General features: G+C 44.5%; 1 protein-coding gene across 2 annotated transcripts in view; it reads right to left on the bottom strand.

Annotated features, from left to right (window-relative positions):
* GALNT13 (polypeptide N-acetylgalactosaminyltransferase 13) overlaps positions 1-21,714 on the bottom strand; it is a 531,019-nt gene that overhangs the window by 298,482 nt on the left and 210,823 nt on the right. For both annotated transcript variants that reach the window (XM_088462019.1, XM_088462018.1), the window contains exon 2: positions 18,827-18,995. In XM_088462019.1, coding sequence (XP_088318145.1) covers positions 18,827-18,995 — 169 coding nt within the window. The remainder of the gene's footprint in view (positions 1-18,826; positions 18,996-21,714) is intronic.

The raw sequence follows: 21,714 nt of genomic DNA, 5'->3' as shown, positions 1-21,714 counted from the left end.
CCATGTTGGGCGCACTATGAAGGTTACAATGTGGGAGATAAGCCGTACAAGGACCCAAGGCATATATGGGAAAACTGACACATGTATGTGGCAGTATGATATACCCAGTATTAATAGATCCATGTGAAGTACATACTGCCTATGGAGGATGCACTTCATTGGAGGTAAACCTGAAGGCAGAAGGAAGCGCTCAATGGTGGGTGGGTCTCTAATTATGGTTGTCTCAAATGGAATATATTGTACATAGGTAGTCTACCTATACGTATAGTGTAATTAATTAGTTCATACGTTCTTGTAACTGGTCTGCAAAAACTTGTGGCTGGAACTTGGCAGGAATAATATAATGAAGTCTCTAAATAAAGTCTCAATTCAAAGGGAAAGTCTATGTTGGAATCCGGTATGCAAAAACTTGTGGCTGAATATTCGGTGCAAGTTAAATGTCTTTATAAAGGCTTTCTATGTAATGATGACAAATGCTTGATAAACTAAAATGTAGCTGGGTAGGCAAAAACTTCTGGCTGGGTGTTCAAAATATATTTGTTGTGGTTCCTCAATCGTGGTAATCTTGCTTCCCTCAGCTCACGTCACCTCAGGAGATATGGGTGCAGAGCGGTAATGGCACTATTAGGCAGTTGATATGGTAAGTGGTTGTACTTACCAGAAATTGTGCATCTGCTGGTCCGTCGCTACTCTGCAACTTCTCCGGTGTAAGCATGCATGTGAGTGAGGGGCATACCAGGGTATGAGTGCAGATAAGGTTAAGTATTGATAAAGAGGCTATATTGTTTTGGCAAACTTTATTGTAACTTAGTTACAACCTAAAAAATAGTGTACAAAGTACAGGGTATAGGTAATTGGGGTAAAATCTATATATTGTGGTCTCTGTCCCAACGCGTTTCATCCCTCAGCGGGACTTCTTCAAGGGCAAATGTCTGATGTTGTCCACTAACCTGGCTTTATAGTGTCGTTCCTTGTCAATTAAGCCTCTGGTGTGCGGTGAGGGAGCCACGCTTCCGGATGTCTAGATCGCACCTGCGTAATGCGTGCTCACATGTGTGGCAGTCTAAGTAAACAGAGGACATCCTTTGTAAATTGATGCTGGTAATGTCTTTGCAGCAGTCCAGTGTAATCTGAACTCTGCCATCAGTGGTTTGGACTCCGTTAGCGGCAGCGGCCATCTTTGGTGAGTCTTTTCCTAATCTTAATCTATGGCAATTGGTGGCCATCTTTGGTGTGTTTCTTTCAACTCTAGCGTCCATATAAATCTTCTCCCGTTTGCTAAAATATACTGCCTTGCAAACATGTCATGTATTTGTCCCATTTAAAATACAACAATTATGATATTGTGATAGATGAGTGTATTGGTGTAATTTTTTGGCGTTTATTTATTTCTGATTTATGATCACCCATCTATATGCAAATATTCTTAATTAGAGTAAGGATTAAATTTGTCTTCTATATACTCATTTTATTGAGTTTCATTCTGCATTTCCACTATGATCGAGAGAATGTTTAATGGGTCTAATACTCCTATCCATTTCATGATAAACCTTAACATATTAATTCTAGTCATATTGAAACTGAAGAAATATAGAAATACAGAGAAGTGTAAATACACATGTTATGAAAATAAAAATAATAATAGATTCGGGCTGCGAAGTCTTGATTTAAGCTTGTATGTAGTATCCTTCCAATCACAATGATAGAGAATGTCTAAGGTTAATCAGAACGTTTAACCTAGAATAGACTGAATAGTAACCAGGGGATAGTGACTGCTAGTGATGAATATTACTGAAATTTGTGCGGAAGGTTAATGAGATAGTTACCGCATGTATCTTAACTATGCTTGTCCTAAAACAGCCCCTGTTATTTTCGATTGATGGTTGAATCTTATGATTTGAATATTTTCATATTTAATTGGTTTAGAGATATTTATTTTTGTGTTTCCACGAAAGATAGGATCAAGATTGGGGTGTGCACCACTGGGTAATGATCTCTCAGTATGAGATCATGGGCCTTAGGGATCAATATTAAGGCCTTCTGGGTGTAACGTTTGTAATTCGTAGATCCACCTACTTTCTGTGTGATCTATTCTTTCGTTCTTGTTTCTAATTAATCTAATTAATCCTTACTCTAATTAAGAATATTTGCATATAGATGGGTGATCATAAATCATAAATAAACACCAAAAAATTATTATTAGCTGACCAGCAATCAGTACTCCAATAACCCACCAATATACTCATCTATCACAATATCATAATTGTTGTATATTAAATGGGACAAATACATGACATGTTTGCAAGGCAGTATATTTTAGCAAATGGGAGACGATTTATATGGATGCTAGAGTTTAAAGAAACACACCAAAGATGGCCGCCAATTGCCATAGATTAAGATTAGGAAAAGACTCACCAAAGATGGCCACTGCCGCTAATGGAGTCCAAACCACTGATGGCAGAGTTCAGATTACACTGGACTGCTGCAAAGACATTACCAGCATCAATGTACTAAGGATGTCCTCTGTTTACTTAGACTGCCACACATGTGAGCACGCAGTACGCAGACGTGATCTAGACATCCGTAAGTGCGGCTCCCTCACTGCACACCGGAGGCTTAATTGACAAGGAGCGACACTATAAAGCCAGGTTAGTGGACAACATGAGACATTTGCCCTTGAAGAAGTCCCGCTGAGGGATGAAACGCATTGGGACAGAGACCAAAATATATCGATTTTACCACAATTACCTATACCCTGTACTTTGTACACTATCTTTTAGGTTGTAACTAAGTTACTGTACAATAAAGTTTGCCAAAACAATATAGCCTCTTTATCAATACTTAACCTTATCTGCACTCATACCTTGGTATGCCCCTCACTCACATGCATGCTTACACCGGAGAAGTTGCAGAGTAGCGACGGACCAGCAGATGCACAATTTCTGGTAAGTACAACCACTTACCATATCAACTGCCTAATAGTGCCATTACCGCTCTGATACTGCACCCATATCTCCTGAGGTGACGTGAGCTGAGGGAAGCAAGATTACCACGATTGAGGAAGCATGACGACTATATTATTGAACACCCAGCCAAAAGTTTTTGCCTACCCAGCTACATTTTAGTTTATCAAGCATTTCTCATCATTACATAGAAAGCCTTTATAAAGACATTTAACTTGCACCGAATATTCAGCAACAAGTTTTTGCATAACGGATTCCAACATAGACATTCCCTTTGAATTGAGACTTCATTTAGAGACTTCATTATATTATTCCTACCTAGTTCCAGCCACAAGTTTTTGCCGACCAGTTACAAGAACGTATGAACTAATTAATTATACTATACGTATAGGTAGACTACCTATGTACAATATATTCCATTTGAGACAACCATAATTAGAGACCCACCCACCACTGAGCGCTTCCTTCTGCCTTCATGTTTATGTATTACAATTGGGAATAAGGACGTTCCCTGAGGTAGCAGCTAGTGGTGGTAGACAACCCCCCTTGCAGGAGCACTAACCGCCCACTCTATATAAAATCACGTTCATTGGAGGTATAGCATGTAGGCATATCATACAGTGGGGCGGAAGTACATGGTTCAAAACAGGGAGTAACAAATACTGCAAACAGTGATGCAGTTTTGGCATGATGTATGTGGGATCCGCTGAGATCTCTCTTCGCATCCCCTGAGCGTTCCCACATGGTTATCAGGCCATTTATCGTTTGATGAATAGGCCCCTTAATATCTAATTGAGAGATCTGTATCTGATACATAAAAATACTATACCACAGATTATGTTTGATACGAGCTTGTAATGGCCACATATAATATTTCTGCAACTGTTGAAATACAAATTAATATTTATAATACATAGTAACACTATATAACTGAATATAACATAGTAGTTGAGGAACTTTATATTATTAAACTTAACACAGACAAGAACGGTTGTTTTATTGATGACTAAGAAACATACTATGGGTAATAACAGCTTTCATTGGAATAACATCGTCTAAATAATGGGACCAATTTGAGGACAGGGAGCAGTTTTTTTTATTACACTTTCAATTTCTATTCTTTTCACTTTACTACTATAATCTTTTTAAATACTTTGCTTACGTTCTTATACATAATAAGGAAGAATAACATTGTACCAGTGTGTTATATTTGTTTTTATTGGTAGGCAATTAAAGGAAAATAAGGGGGTAGATTGCAATAATAATTTTAATGTATACTCAAAGTGCATGTTTTATTAATTTGACAATTACTAGTGTGTGCATCCTCCTAAAGCCATTTATTTTTTATTCCTTGAACTTATATAGAACAAGTTACAGCAAAAAGCATTTGTACGTTAGTGAAAATGAGCCTCAGACTCCCTTGCTCAGGTATAAGCCTCATAGAGCTGGGGAAGAGGTGAATCAACTCTAATTTAAGTGTTGTTTTCTACTCATCTCCTATTTAGCAGGTTGTAAAGTCAAAGCCTGCAATAATCATCTCCTGGGCTTTCCACAACTTATCAGCAGAAGGCAAATGCAATAGCCAGGAAAGTCAATTTCATACTAGACTAAGCTTGAAGTCTTAAATCTGCTTTCACTTTGCAGGATGATGTATTACCATTGAGAAACACTAAAGATTATGTGATTCATTTGTTATCTAACAGAATGCCCTCAGCAAACGGAACGATTGGAGTCAAAAGTGTAAATCTCAGGGAAGTTGACTATTTTCTGCAGTAAACCTTAAACTATGTTATACGATTGTTGTGGGCACCCACTGTGAAAGTAGAGCTTAGACGTTCTGAAGCTGAACTTACAGGCAGGTTGAGATAGAATATAAGATAGCCAAGGATACTCCAACCACAGAACATAATCGACTGCATCACAACAGTATAAAATAATGATGAGGATGGAAGCAAGTTTAGAGAATTCAAGGCCAGACCCAGGCAATCAAACCCAGCAAGAGAGAGCAATTCAAAAGTACAATACAGGGACACAGGATCAGCAAGTTTAAAGCAAACTGAGGACACAGACACAAGATCAGTTCTTTACAGGACAGGAAGGAATGTTGTTCCAGATATTAAAAACACTAAGGAGCCCATCCCTGCAATGTGCCCAGAGAGCTGTCGGGCATGCACAGTCACGCTGACTGCACATGCATAGCCGCCATTGCTGGGGATGGTTCCGGAGGAACTCTCCGCCGGCTAATTCTGCGCGCTGTAGTTCGTAGGCTACAGAGGCTAACGCCATCTTCAGGTGGCGTTGGCTGCGGGTTGCAATATCCGGAATGCATCGCATACTGGATTTGGTAAATTTGGCAGCATCGCATACCCCATCGGAACCTATGAGGGATGCACCTGCATGTGTGAATGGAGGGATCACAGCAGGTACCGTGTTTCCCCGATTATAAGCCCTACCCCGAAAATAAGCCCTCCCAAAAATAGAGGAAAAAAAGTAATGGTAAGTAAAGAACTGTAAAGCAGGACTGAGGCCATGATGGGAATAAAAGCAGGACTGAGGGCATGATGCTGTCCATGTTAATTAAAATAAGCCCTATGGAGGTTTTTTGACCAAAAAAAAAATATGACAGTGTCTTATTATCGGGGAAACACGGTATCGGCTGCGGTCCCTCCTTCATACATATGGGGGATACTAAATATTTGTGGTTAACCCAAAACAGGTGTTTTCGGGGATCATATCTCAAATATACAATGATAAATGGGCCCCTAAACATTAAAAAAAAGCTGTATCACCATTTACAGTGAGTGTCAAACTACCTTAAAATAGATCCTGGGGGGTAAGAGGGAGGATCAATCCAAAGCTTCAACCTGCATGATTACAGCTCCTGATTGGTCCTCCCACTCTCACCCTCGTTCCACAGTATAGGACCTGGAAATAAACCATGGAGCCCTTGGGAAACCAGCTGCATAGAGGAGCACCTAGGATTTAAAGGAGGGGAAGAACCATATTATTAATCACTGGTAATTCAGCATTAAACTAACAACTTGCAAAGTAAATTGATAAGCCTATATTGTCAGGGAGCAGTGCAGATTCAAAGCTTTAAATGCACCCTGGGCAAAGAGCTGATGGGATGAGCCCATTTAAAAACCCTAATTTGTAAGGCGCCCATTTGACGTGATGTATTCCACAGTAGACTAGGGTTTTAAATACCTATAGGGGTCTATGTACTAAGCCTTGGAGAGAGATAAATGAATGGAGATAAAATGCCAACCAATCAGCTCCTAACTGTCATTTTTCAAACACAGCCTGTAAAGTGACAGTTAGGAGCTGATTGGTTCATACTTTATCTCCATCCACTTTATCACTCTCCAAGGCTTACTAAATAGACCCCATAGTTATCTAATACTGTAGCTGGACTAGCAGAAAGAGTGTATAATATTGCAGCTCCTGCATGCACAATACAATACTTCTTCACATTATACAATACTTCTTCACATTACTTTTTTTCCATGAAAAAAGGATCAGAAGTCATATAGAAGGTGCAGGTACTGAAATAAAAAGTTACCAATTCATACAATATATATAGTAGCTTCCATACTACCTGTCTCATTAGGACAATGTAGTCACACACAATTGGGATTTATGTACATAGGTGGCATAAATGTTTCTTCTTAGCTGTTTGCTAATTATTACACATCATACACATTATAGAACCACCCCCACTACATATCATGCCACACTACAGAGCCACCACCACTACACATCATTCCACATTATAGAGCCACCACTACACATCATTCCACATTATAGAGCCACCACCACTACTGCACATCATGCCGCACTACAGAGCCATCACTACACATCATTCCACATTATAGAGCCAGCACTACTACACATCATGGCGCACTACAGAGCCACCACTACACATCATTCCACATTATAGAGCCACCACTACTACACATCATGCCGCACTACAGAGCCATCACTACACATCATTCCACATTATAGAGCCACCACTACTACACATCATGCCGCACTACAGAGCCACCACTACACATCATTCCACATTATAGAGCCACCACTACTACACATCATGCTGCACTACAGAGCCATCACTACACATCATTCCACATTATAGAGCCACCACTACTACACATCATGCCGCACTACAGAGCCATCACTACACATCATTCCACATTATAGAGCCACCACTACTACACATCATGCCGCACTACAGAGCCACCACTACACATCATTCCACATTATAGAGCCACCACTACTACACATCATGCTGCACTACAGAGCCATCACTACACATCATGCCACATTATAGAGCCACCACTACTACACATCATGCTGTACTACAGAGCCACCACTACACATCATTCCACATTATAGAGCCACCACTACTACACATCATGCCGCACTACAGAGCCATCACTACACATCATTCCACATTATAGAGCCACCACTACTACACATGCCGCACTACAGAGCCATCACTACACATCATTCCACATTATAGAGCCACCACTACTACACATCATGCTGCACTACAGAGCCATCACTACACATCATTCCACTTTATAGAACCACCACTACTACACATCATGCTGCACTATAGAGCCACCACTACACATCATTCCACATTATAGAACCACCCCCACTACACATCATGCCACATTATAGAACCACCACTACACATCATGCCACATTATAGAACCATCCCCATAACACATCATTCCACATTATAGAGCCACCACTACTACACATCATGCTGTACTACAGAGCCACCACTACACATCATTACACATTATAGAACCACCCCCACTACACATCATTCCACATTATAGAACCACCCCCACTACACATCATTCCACATTATAGAGCCACCACTACTACACATCATGCTGTACTACAGAGCCACCACTACACATCATTCCACATTATAGAACCACCACTACTACACATCATGCTGCACTATAGAGCCACCACTACACATAATTCCACATTATAGAACCACCCCCACTACACATCATGCCACATTATAGAACCACCCCCACTACACGTCATGACGCACAAAGCTTTAAATGCACCCTGGGCAAGGAGCTGATGGGATGAGCCCATTTAAAAAACCTCATTTGTAAGGCACCCATTTGACGTGATGTATTCCACAGTAGACTAGGGTTTTAAATACCTATAGGGGTCTATGTACTAAGCCTTGGAGAGAGATAAAGTGAATGGAGATAAAATACCAACCAATCAGCTCCTAACTGTCATTTTTCAAACACAGACTGTAAAGTGACAGTTAGGAGCTGATTGGTTCATACTTTAGCTCCATCCACTTTATCACTCTCCAAGGCTTACTAAATAGACCCCATAGTTATCTAATACTGTAGCTGGACTAGCAGAAAGAGTGTATAATATTGCAGCTCCTGCATGCACAATACAATACTTCTTCACATTACTTTTTTTCCATGAAAAAAGGACCAGAAGTCATAAAGAAGGTGCAGGTACTGAAATAAAAAGTTACCAATTCATACAATATATATAGTAGCTTCCATACTACCTGTCTCATTAGGACAATGTAGTCACACACAATTGGGATTTATGTACATAGGTGGCATAAATGTTTCTTCTTAGCTGTTTGCTAATTATTACACATCATACACATTATAGAACCACCCCCACTACATATCATGCCACACTACAGAGCCACCACCACTACACATCATTCCACATTATAGAGCCACCACTACACATCATTCCACATTATAGAGCCACCACCACTACTACGCATCATGCCGCACTACAGAGCCATCACTACACATCATTCCACATTATAGAGCCACCACTACTACACATCATGCCGCACTACAGAGCCACCACTACACATCATTCCACATTATAGAGCCACCACTACTACACATCATGCCGCACTACAGAGCCACCACTACACATCATTCCACATTATAGAGCCACCACTACTACACATCATGCTGCACTACAGAGCCATCACTACACAACATGCCACATTATAGAGCCACCACTACTACACATCATGCTGCACTACAGAGCCACCACTACACCTCATTCCACATTATAGAACCACCACTACTACACATCATGCCACACTACAGAGCCACCACTACACATCATTCCACATTATAGAGCCACCACTACTACACATCATGCCGCACTACAGAGCCACCACTACACATCATTCCACATTATAGAGCCACCACTACTACACATCATGCTGCACTACAGAGCCATCACTACACATCATGCCACATTATAGAGCCACCACTACTACACATCATGCTGTACTACAGAGCCACCACTACACATCATTCCACATTATATAACCACCACTACTACACATCATGCTGCACTATAGAGCCACCACTACACATCATTCCACATTATAGAGCCACCACTACTACTCATCATTCCACATTATAGAACCACCCCCACTACACGTCATGCCGCACTATAGAGCCACCACTACACATCTTTCCACATTATAGAACCACCCCCACTACACATCATGCCACATTATAGAACCACCCCCACTACACATCATTCCACATTATAGAACCACCCCCACTACAAATCATGCTGCACTACACAGCCACCACTACACATCATGCCACATTATAGAACGACCCCCACTACACGTCATGCTGCACTATAGAGCCACCACTACACATCATGCCACATTATAGAACCACCCCCACTACACATCATTCCACATTATAGAGCCACCACTACTACACATCATGCTGCACTACAGAGCCACCACTACACATCATGCCACATTATAGAACCACCCCTGCTATACATTAAGCCACACTGTAGAGTCACCACTACACATCATGCCACATTATAGAACCACCCCTGCTATACATAATGCCACACCACCAATACAAATAATGCCACATTATGGAACCACCCCTACTGCACATCATGTGTAGTAGAGCCACCACTACACATATAATAGAGCCACCACTACAGGTATAGTAGAGCCACCACTATACATCATGCCACATGGTGACTCTACAGTGTGGCATGATGTGTGGTGGGGGTGGTTCTATAATGTGGCATGATTTGTATTGGTGACTCTACAGTTTGGCATGATGTGTAGTCGCATCATGCCACACTGTAGAGTCACCAATACAAATCATGCCACATTATAGAACCACCCCCATCACACATCATGCCACACTGTAGAGTCACAACTACACATCATGCCACACAATAGAGCTATCATCACTACACTATAGAGCCACCTATTCTTCATCAAAATCCAAGCCAGGCATCAGAAACTATATTTTTTAAGAACAGCTCACACATTAAGGAACTGACCGTTGATCAGGGCATGTGAATGAGGCCAGCACTCTCAGATATCAGTCTCAGAGTACAGCTATACATCACATACTGCTGGCCAGCTACTTCTTAATCTCCTAGATAGAGTAGACAGAACTTCAGAGAGTAGTTGATAATAGACGGTGCTGCCAAAATCTGGTCCATCCATGTGTGTGGTGAAAAGCTCTGCCCAGAATCACATATCTGGTAACCACTGATTCCAAGGAGCATATTTAAGAGCGGCACCTGGGGCTGCAGACCCATCTTTGATGCAGTTTTGTACCCATATTATTCTGATCAAGAAAACCTTCAGTTTCTTAATTTATTCAATGCACACACACACAGTCTGCAGAGAAATGGTTTAATACGTATCTAGATGTTTTTCGTTTTTCTTATCCACTAAAACACTTTATAAATGATTTGTTATTGATAATTCCTACTAATCTAAGAAATCCATTAGTATATCCTAATTATAAATATTTACAGCCGCCTTCCTCTCAGGCTGAATTGCAGCAATTACATTAAGAAGTGGGAGCTAAAAATGAAATATGTGTTTCGGCGTTTTGCTAGAGGAGACTGTTCCACATTAACTCATATTTAACCTCAATTTTCTTGTTATGACGGAACCTAACTAGAACTTAGCTATGGAGTTTGGAAATCGGGGACATTGTTCCAGCTGCAGCGTTCAGTCCGATTAAAGTACATAGATTGTGCAGACGCCATTATATAACAGCCAAGGTTATGAAAGGGACACGTGCTTCTAAAGCACAGAGCAGAAATAATGGCTCTTGCTCTTAACAAAGATGATTTTGAAACTGTATAACCCATGTCATAGGTTCTAGTTCTAGATGTCTCAGTAATATGGTGGTGTCAATCAGGCACTTTGCAGCCAATAACTCATGCTAAGGGAATCACTATTGTCTTGTATTGCATTAATAATTCAAAGATAAGGGTAATCCCTGAATGCACTATGTGTGTTTTCCTCTATGCCACACTATAGAGCCCCCACTATATATTGTACCACAGTATAGTGCCACTACCACTACAAATTGTGAGCACTATTCAAGAATGAGTCACAACCCCATTAGCACTCGTTTCTGATGCTAAAATGGGTTAGAACATCAATTCACAAATAGTGACAAGCTTAGCTTAATGCTATTTATTAAGAGATACTTACACGTCTAAACATAGCATAAGTGGTACAGTCCACATTAGTGGCAATGAGAACCCAGCAAAACATTTCCTCACAACCCAACAATTAATTCCTATGACAATTAGCAGAGCCGTAACTAGACTTTTTGGTGCCCTGTGCCAGAAAGAGCATTGGTGCCCCCCAATGATTTAATAGGGAGTTAACACACCCGAAAAGGGGTCATGGCCTCATGAGGAAGGGCCAGGGAAGAGATAGGGGAGGTCAGGAGATGCTGGGGATGAAATAAGAGGAAGCTACAAGTGAGAATGATAATAAACAGAAAATTGACAGGCCCGAACAGCGCCCCCTGACCTGTGGTGCCCTGTGCGATGGCACTGGTCGTACTACCCTAGTTACGGCCCTGACAATTAGGATGGATTCTCTTGATCATCCTTTGCAAATGTTCTATTGTTCACTACCAACTAACACACGAATTCTTATTAGTATATTTTGTACTAACACATAATTATTTACAGTTAAAAGATGGAAAAATACCTAACCATAAACATTTTGAAAGGACATACAGTACAACCTGATTATCATATTTGAAGGAGAATCCACTTTTCTGTAAACGTTTTGGTACACCCACCCAATCACCTAGTAAACCATCGGTACCCCATTCCCTGTTATTGATATTCTCCCTGCAACAGGCAGTTTTTCCTGCAGGTTTGCCTCCATCTGCCAGAGGTCACTGCACCAGTTCATAGACACCCTGATATCCAGAGGGTATAAGGACTGCTCCCAGTGGCTTGGTGCCCCGTGTCACTTGGCAAGATGCAGAGTAGGGTCTATAGGCTTGTGGGAAGCAATAATAAGCTGCAAAGACTACCCACCAGTGTGGCTGTATCAGCACGCAGGCAAATATAGAGAATGTGGCAGCAGGGTATTATTGCTACTTCATAGCTTAGGCACTATATTACCAGGTATAGTTCCTGTCTGTGCTGTTATACTGGTAATACTGCTGTTGCTGAGCATATAACAGGACATTATATTACTGACCATAATTGATACTGGTGGCATATTACCAAGCCCTACTACTATTCAGGGGCGTATCTACCCATTGGCCAGGATGGCACTCGCCAGGGGCGCCGACCAAAGGGGTGCGCCGTCCGGCAGTGCCACCAGCAGCCAAGGGGTAGACTACCCCCGCTAGTCCCCCGGCCCCACAAGTGTAGGGCAGACCACAGTGAGAGTGGTCTGCCCTACACAGTTTACAAACACACAGTCGCCAGCTGCTGCTGTGTGTTTGTTATAGCAGCTAGCCAATGAAAGTCAGACAGACTCTTATTGGCTGCTGAGTTGTCCACGGAGGGAGCCGGCTGGAGCTCACTCTTGAGCTCCGTCTTCCGGCTCCCCTTCTCTCCCATAGTGCAAGAGAAGATCCAGGACTCGCAGCGGACAGCGGTGGTCGCATCAGGAGCGGGGGATCAGGTAAGTTGTATTTTTTTTTTCTTGTGTGTGTGTAAGCCTGGCACAGCAGAGGGGGGCACTGTATAGGGGGAGGCCGCTACTGGGGGCACTTTATGTGGGGGTGCCCGCTACTGGGGGCACTGTATAGAGGGGGCCGCTACTGGGGACACTGTGTAGGGGGGACTACTACTGGGGGCACTGTATAGGGGGGACTACTACTGGGGGCACTGTATAGGAAGACTACTACTGGCGGCACTGTATAAGGGGACTACTACTGGGGGCAATGCAGCATAGGGGGGACTACTATTGTGGGCACTGTATAGAGGGGACTACTACTGGGGGCAATGTATAGGGGGGACAACTACTGGGGCAATGCAGCATAGGGGGGACTACTACTCGGGGTACTGTATAGGGGGGGACTACTACTGGGGGCAATGCAGCATAGAGGGGATTACTACTGGGTGGCAGTGCATGGAGGGGCCGCCAGTCCATTACATTGCCAGGGATGCTTGGATCCCTAAATACACCCCTGCTACTATTGTTAGCATATTACCATTGTTATCATTGTTACATTATTACTGTTGCTATATGAGACTAATGTAGAGTATATGAGGGCATTTAATACTATTATAATATATATATATAGTATTATGAGCTGGGGAAGAAGCACCCATCACTAGTCCCCACTGCAACATTTGGGGAAGGTCCCGTCAATGCTGGCCCCCTTATGATGCCCTTGCTCTGCTCTTCTACACTTGAGTAGGGGCCTGACCTTGTGTTGGCCACTTGCATACTAAGAAGAGCAGAATGGGAGCCTCAAGAGGGGGAAATCAGTTACGCCAGGCCACACATATGGGATGGAGATGTACTAAGCCTTGGAGAGAGATAAAGAACCAACCAATCAGTTCCTAACTGTCAATTTACAGGTTGTGTTTGAAAATGACAGGAGCTGATTGGTTGGTACTTTCTCTCTCTCCACTTTATCTCTCTAAAATGCTTAGTACGCCTCCCCCACAATATTATATACAGTATGTTTGTACACCTTTTGGGTAAGCACTGGTCTTTCATACCAATTTTCTTTGTTTTTGTTGGCCACTTATTTCCCCATTTTTATACAAAAACACCAGTAGATATCTCTAAAAGTGCCCACTCCATCTCTTGTGGCTCATTTAAATATCTCATCCTGCAACATTCATTTCCAATTTGTTAAGTGGCGCAATTCAAGTCACATGACCGTGAAGTAAACTAGAAATGTCTGCCTGCGTGCTGATACAGCCACACTGGTGGGTAGTCTTTGCAGCTTATTATTGCTTCCCACAAGCCTATAGACCCATCTCTGCCCACTACAGGATGCAAACTTTGACAATATGCAGAGATGTGCTAACCCGCCATGCATTTTTGCAACAATAGTCACATTCCTGCAATATATGTACATAGAACTGGGATATGTGTGTTGTGTACCTCTATAAATTAGGGATGTGCAGGATCGGATTAGTTTGGATTTTCCCACCAAATTCAGATTTTTCCCGTCAAAAATCGGGTCTCAGAAAGAGGCAAAACGTCATCTTTCATGGACAAACATCATCTCTCATGGACTTTTATCCAGGAATGATGATGTTTGTCCATGAAAGATGACGTTTTGCCTCTTTCTGAGACCCAATTTTTGGCGGGAAAAATCAGAATTTGGCGGGAAAATATGAACTAATCTGAGCCTGCACATCCCTACTATAAAAAAGCCTTATTGTGTTTTTAAATCGAAAATGTTAACATGCTCTCCTGGATATTAAACTACAGGACCCAGTATACTCTGTTTCCAGTTGGAAAGGTATTCTGTACTGCAATTTATCATCTCCATGCTTTCTCAAAAGTTCCTCTTGTCTACATGTTAATTATAAAATCCTCATTTTCACCTTTAAAGAATTACACTCGCCCTCTACTTCTTGGTTTTCCTCTCTTACTTTTCTGCATATTGCTGGATGGAATCGGTATGGAATCCCGGCTGCCCATGGCCGGCAGTTCGATTCCCGGCAGCTGCAGCCCGACAGATCAGCAAAGCCCGGCAGCGGAAGCCCGAGAGCGCTGGAAATTCCGATTGTCCCTAAGGTAAGTATAAAGTAACCTACCTAACCCCCTAACCCTCCTTAGGGGTGCCTAACCCTAACCTCCCCCCCATGTGTCTAATCCTAATCCCCCCTCTAAGTGCCTAACCCCCCCCCTTCCCCGCAGCCTAAACCTGTCCCCTGGAGGGGTGCCTAACCCTAACCTCCCCCTTCTCCAATGCCTAAACCTAAGTCCCCCGGGGGGTGCCTAACCCTAACCTCCCCCCGGGGGAGCCTAACCCCCCCCTTCCCCTAGCCTAACCCAAACTCTCCACGGGTGCCCTAAACCTAACCCTCCCCCCCCGCCGCTATCCGCTCGCGGCGCCCGGCATCCCTTCGATCGGGCGCCGGTCTCCCAGCGTTTGGTAAATGACAGGCGTCTAGATATAGACGCCTGTCATCTAACCCATGCCGGGATAAAGCAACCAGGTAGCCGGCTGTCGTATTAAGGCAGCCGGTTTCCCGACTGCATACCCGCTGGATAGAGTTATCGGTCCTTCTATAGCTCCCTCCTTCCAATACCATTCACCCTCTACCACTGCCAACTCATCTCTCCACTTGTGCATCTAAATCTGTTAGGGATGAGCGGGTTCGGTTCCCTGAGAACCGAACCCACCCGAACTTCGGGGATCCGGGGCGATCCGAGCCCAAGCTCGGATCTCCCTGTCTGCCCCGGATCCCTCTCCCGAGGCAAAACCTCGAGATCTGCTGTCGGATCTCGAGGTTTTGCCTCGAGCGGCCATTTAAAAAAAAATGCCTTTGCCGTTAATGGGCAAAGTGCTGATTGGCTGACAGAGCCGTCTGTCACGGCTCTCAGCCAATCAGCATTATGGTGCTCATTTGCATGTAGCACGGACTCGTGAGATCCGTGCTACATGCATCTGTGTGATTGACAGTGACACAGAGCACAGATGGGTCAGTGAGACCCGTCTGTGCTGCTGTGTATTTCAATGACACAGATGCACGCACGGACCAGGAGATCCGTGCTACTTGCATCTGTGTCATTGACACAGAGCACTAACGGGTCCGTGAGACCCGTCTGTGCTGCTGTGGTAAATAAAAAAAAAAAAACCTGTGTAAAAAGAGAAAAAAATGGCGTGCCCCCCCCCCAAAAAAAGAGCAACCAGCCCCGGGCATTAGTGACCCAGTGCTGGGTGTGCTTAAATACAGGGGACAAACGACATAGGGGTCCCCTGTACTTAAACACAACCAGCACCGGGCTAGTCAGAACCAGCGCTGGTTGCCAAAATACGGGGGACAAACGACGTAGGGGTCCCCCGTATTCTGCGCAACCAGCTCTGGGCTCTGATCCGGTCCTGGTTCTGGAAATACAGGGGAAAAAAATGAGTAGGGTTCCCCTGTATATTCCAGAACCAGCACTGGACTTTTTCTAGCGGGGGGCTGATGCCACAGCCAGGGGAGCCCTTTCACCGGGCCCCCCAGCCGCAGCATCAGCCCTGACCGCTAGTCAGCCCAGGCCGGGGATCCCTGGAGAGCTGGGGACCCCCCCAATAAAGGGGTCACCCTCTCCAGGGCACCCCAGGCCCAGGCTGATAGCCCGGGGCTATCCCCGCCACCCCTGGTGGCGGTGGGTGGCGGGTTGATTGTGTGGTGTGGTGTAAATAAAGAATATCAAACATTGTCTTTACAAGTAGAACTGCAAGTCCCAGCAAGCCTGCCCCGCATGCTGGTACTTGGAGAACCACAAGTACCAGCATGCAGGGCATTAAGGGCCCACTAGTACCTGTAGTTCACCTGTAAAAAAATGTATGTACACATACTCACCTATGTAACCCTGTAGCATCGGTCCACTTGTCCGGTAAAGTATCCATAGGGGACCTGTGAAAAAAAACATACTCACCATCTCCTATGCGAGGTTCTGTCCTCTTCGTTCGTTGCTGGGAGCCGCAAGGTTATTAAAGTTTACCCTGCGGTTCCCACCATTGACTACAATGGAGGGAGCCGTTCATTGGCTGAGAGACGGGAGATGACCTCTCTCAGCCAATGAACGCTTAGCAGCGGGGTTTCCATGGTGATACCCCGCCGCTAAGCTCTCATTCGGGAAGTACCGTTCTATAGAACGGTACTAAGTTCGTGGATCGCGTTTTCGTTTTTTTTTTTTTTGCCAAGTCCGGGGATGCCTACTTTGGAACGAAGAGGACAGAACCTCGCATAGGAGATGGTGAGTATGTTTTTTTTCACAGGTCCCCTATGGATACTTTACCGGACAAGTGGACCGATGCTACAGGGTTACATAGGTGAGTATGTGTATAGGTGAGTATGTGTACATGTGTGTGTGTGTATGTATGTTTAATAAACTTATACTGTCACGGTGTGTGTGTCCTGTGTTTTTTTAAACATTTTTTTTACAGGTGAACTACAGGTACTAGTGGGCCCTTAATGCCCTGCATGCTGGTACTTGTGGTTCTCCAAGTACCAGCATGCGGGGCAGGCTAGCTGGGACTTGCAGTTCTACTTGTAAAGACAATGTTTGATATTCTTTATTTACACCACACCACACAATCAACCCGCCACCCACCGCCACCAGGGGTGGCGGGGATAGCCCCGGGCTATCAGCCTGGGCCTGGGGTGCCCTGGAGAGGGTGACCCCTTTATTGGGGGGGTCCCCAGCTCTCCAGGGATCCCCGGCCTGGGCTGACTAGCGGTCAGGGTTGATGCTGCGGCTGGGGGGCCCGGTGAAAGGGCTCCCCTGGCTGTGGCATCAGCCCCCCGCTAGAAAAAGTCCAGTGCTGGTTCTGGAACATACAGGGGAACCCTACTCATTTTTTGTCCCCTATATTTCCAGAACCAGGACCGGATCAGAGCCCAGAGCTGGTTGCGCAGAATACAGGGGACCCCTACGTCGTTTGTCCCCCGTATTTTGGCAACCAGCGCTGGTTCTGACTAGCCCGGTGCTGGTTGTGCTTAAGTACAGGGGACCCCTACGTCATTTGTCCCCTGTATTTAAGCACACCCAGCACTGGGTTACTAATGCCCGGGGCTGGTTGCTCTTTTTTGGGGGGGTGCACGCCATTTTTTTCTTTTTTTACACAGGTTTTTTTTTTTTTTTTTACCACAGCAGCACAGACGGGTCTCACGGACCTGTCATTGCTCTGTGCCAATCACACAGATGCATGTAGCACGGATCTCCCGGGTTCGTGCTACATGCAAATGGGCACCATAACGCTGATTGGCTTCCTGTCTGCCACTGCAGTGCCACTCCTAGATGGGCCACGTGTTTGTGCCGCCCCCTTGTGTCGCTTAGCATAGTCATCCAGCTTCCTCGGTACAACCTTTTGGCCTAAAAACAATATTGTGAGGTGTGAGGTGTTCAGAATAGAGTGGAAATGAGTGGAAATTAATGTTATTGGGGTTATTAATAGCGTAGGAACAAAAAAAGGCCCATTTATGTGATTTTAGCGTTTTTTTTTTATTTTTTAAGAAAAAATCCAGATCCAAAACACAAAACCCAGAACCCAAAACACGGAAGGGTGGTTTTGGCAAAACCAATCCAGATCCAAAACACGAAGAAAGATCCAGATCCAAAACCAAAACACAAAACACGAAAAGTGTCCGGTGCACACCCCTAAAATCTGTCCTTGTCTAACTTCAATTGCAACTTGAAATCTTACCTCTTAAATCAGTAGGCACTGCTGGTATCTCTTATATATGTCACTTATAGCCATTTACACTACTCACTGCACTGCACAAGAACTTGTAAACTGAAGATCAGTTCTTGCTACTTTGCATTGTGTATTCATAGGCTGCCTAAGCTGCTGTTACACTGTGTAACTTACCCTTCCAGCCGGACATCTGGCAAACTTCTGTTTAAAGCGATTAAATCACTGGCCATGAGGTTAAACTGATTGATTTTGAATAATTCTTTCATTTTCTCTTGATCATCTTTAGGGATAAATACGGCCTTTCCCAGCTCTCCGGGTCCTTCTTGGTTTCTTGAAATGACAGCTGCAATTAATGAAAACAAAGCTGATATTACTAATTTTATCACTCATTAAAAAAAAAATTAATTATATTGTAGCCTCTTAGATTATGTCATGTTTAGTTTGCACAGTCAGCAAATGGAATGATCAACAACATGACCACAGTTTTATTAGGTGCTCTATTCACTATGACAATGTCACTTAATAAACTTTAAGCACAGAGGAAAAGGTAAAAGCTATAATTAATAAAGGTACGTCTGTATATATCAAATACATAATGCGAGTAGATCACAGTAGCCACACTAGTAATAGTATCAGTAGAAGGAATCACAACTCAGCCAATCAGAAGCAGCTGGCAATAACCCTCATACAGTATTTACCTACTTTTGCATTCTCCTCTCTGGGAGAAGCCCGCAGCTAACCACTTTGGGGCGAGGCTAAGCTCTTTCCATCATTTAGCCCCGCCCCTTCATATGGACCCGCTATTCCCGGTATCACCTCCCCCATTCTGTCCACTTCACTAGGAAGTGGGCAAGATGTGGGAGATCCACCCACTCTTCCATGGGTGCGGAGGACTGCCTGAAAAATACATGAGACTCCCGCACCTTCTGGGAGAGTAGGTACTGCAAGTATGATTAGAATTATCATCGTGCGGATTTTGCACCAGAGTGTGAACACCCTAAATAGATACACCTGCTGATTGGTGTATATGTATCTTTGTGCAAACAATGGCCCTCATTCAGAGCCGTACGCTCTGAGCAGAGCGCACGCTCTGAATGAGGGCCGTCCTCCATAATTATGGAGCGTCCTCCTGGACGCTCGTATAGCTGTGGGTCACCACCCACAGCCTATATGAGCGTGCAGGTTGATGGCCGCGATGGTCTTGACCATCGCGACCATCGCCACTGCGAGCCGGAGCCTACGGTTGAGTTTCTCAACCGCAAGGCCCGGAGTGATTTTGGCTCTATCAGAGCCAAAATCACTCCCACTGACATCACTAGTGATGTCAGTGGGCCGGCTTCTGACGGTAGGCGTTCCCTTGGGAACGCCCCCGTCAGGGAGGCACGCCCCCGGCACGCCCACCAAAGGGGGCGTGCTGTCAATCAACATCGACAGCACGCCCCCTTTGATCAGACACAACGAGCGAAGGAAAGTCCTTCGCTCGTCGCGTCTGGCGCATGCGCACGACGGAGCTCCCGCCGTCGTGCGCATGCTCAGTGCACACCATCGACCCACTTGCGAGCGGACAGCCGCTTGCGAGTGGGTCTGAATCAGGCCCAATGTCCTTTCTGGCACAAGTTCCCCAAATTGAGTAGTCAGTACCACTTCTTCAAAGTAAACAGTTTATTGAAGATTCATAGTGTGGAATTAATACAAATGTGTTTTGATCTTATGGTAAAGCATGTGATAAACTGCATAAACTTTGTTACGCATTTCCAGGGACTGTTGCCCGCTTCTTCAGACAGACAGTTTATGCCTATTTCTTGCAGAGTGCCAGCGTCTAGCTTTTCTGTGCTGTGGATTTTTAGCAGCGGGACTGCACAGACCAAGCTAAACGCTCTATGAAGAGAATGGGTATGTAATGCTGGCTGTCGGGATGCTTCCTGTCAAAATATTGACAGCGATATCCCGATGGTTGGTATCCCGACAGGAGTCGGGTAAGTATACTTCCCCTTCCCCTAACCCTCCCTTCTTGTAGCCTAACCCTAACCTTCTCCACCACGCACCCTAGTGCGTGGTGGAGAAGGTTAGTTAGTGCCAAAACCTAGGGCTCTCCCCTTCGTTCCTAAACCTAACACTCCCCCCCATGGCTAACACTAAGGGCGCCCCGGACTTACCTCGTTTGGGCTGGTGTCCTTATAGAGTCCGGCGTCAGGATTAAGATAGGCATCGGAATTGAGTTTGACCCTGTGGTGAATGGTCACACCCAATTCTTGCACATACCACTCTTGTCCAGCACCGGCCTCTACAAAGTGGGATGTATGAACTACATGGCTGCATCTGGTGACTAATAGTATAGAAAATATTATCAAAAGAGAGTGTTGCAGCGCTGCACCTTGATGCAAAATTATATAATACTAACTATCAGTCTTAATCATACAAATCAAATGGTATATATGTCAGAATAGAAAAACTGCAAGTAGCTGGTGACAAGTGTAAATGCCTGTGTTCGGGCTTAATGGGTATTATAAATAATCATGGAAGTGGATACCATAACCTGAAAGATGGCTAATAGCAATAAAGTTATAAAACAGTGGGAAATAAAGTTAAATTAATTTATTCAGTATGCACTAAACCAGAGTAAGCCAGAAAAGATGCACTTGTAGGATAATCAATTTGTCAATAGATGTATCTCAGATTGGTGAATGATGCATCCGTTAGGAGTGAAAAAAGTAAAAAACAGGGGGAATGTGTCCATAAGCGGCGTCCCGCTAAGGTGATGTCTAGTTGGGATGGATGAAACAGATGCCCGGGGTGGTCTTCTTTGGGACAAAGAGTACGGTCGCTGTTTATGGGGAGAGGTTGCCTGGCTCCAGCACGTGAATACCAAGCGGCGCAGCTGCCGAATGGTGCCTGAATGAACAGGCTACCTACGGCAAGCCGCACCGCACACTGGTAAGTGCTGTAGTCTGCGGGGGGGACGCCTGGTGCACTGCTTTCATTAGCGCTGCATCCGTGTCGTCCCCCCCCCGCAGACTACAGCAGTGTGCGGTGCGGCTTGCCGGAGGTAGCCTGTTCATTCA

The sequence above is a fragment of the Taudactylus pleione genome, unplaced genomic scaffold (genome assembly GCF_031769625.1).
Source record: "Taudactylus pleione unplaced genomic scaffold, aTauple2 ptg001137l, whole genome shotgun sequence".
Taxonomy (NCBI): domain Eukaryota; kingdom Metazoa; phylum Chordata; class Amphibia; order Anura; family Myobatrachidae; genus Taudactylus; species Taudactylus pleione.
The sequence above is the reverse complement of the archived record's forward strand: the minus strand, read 5'-3'. Positions and strand labels throughout refer to the sequence as shown.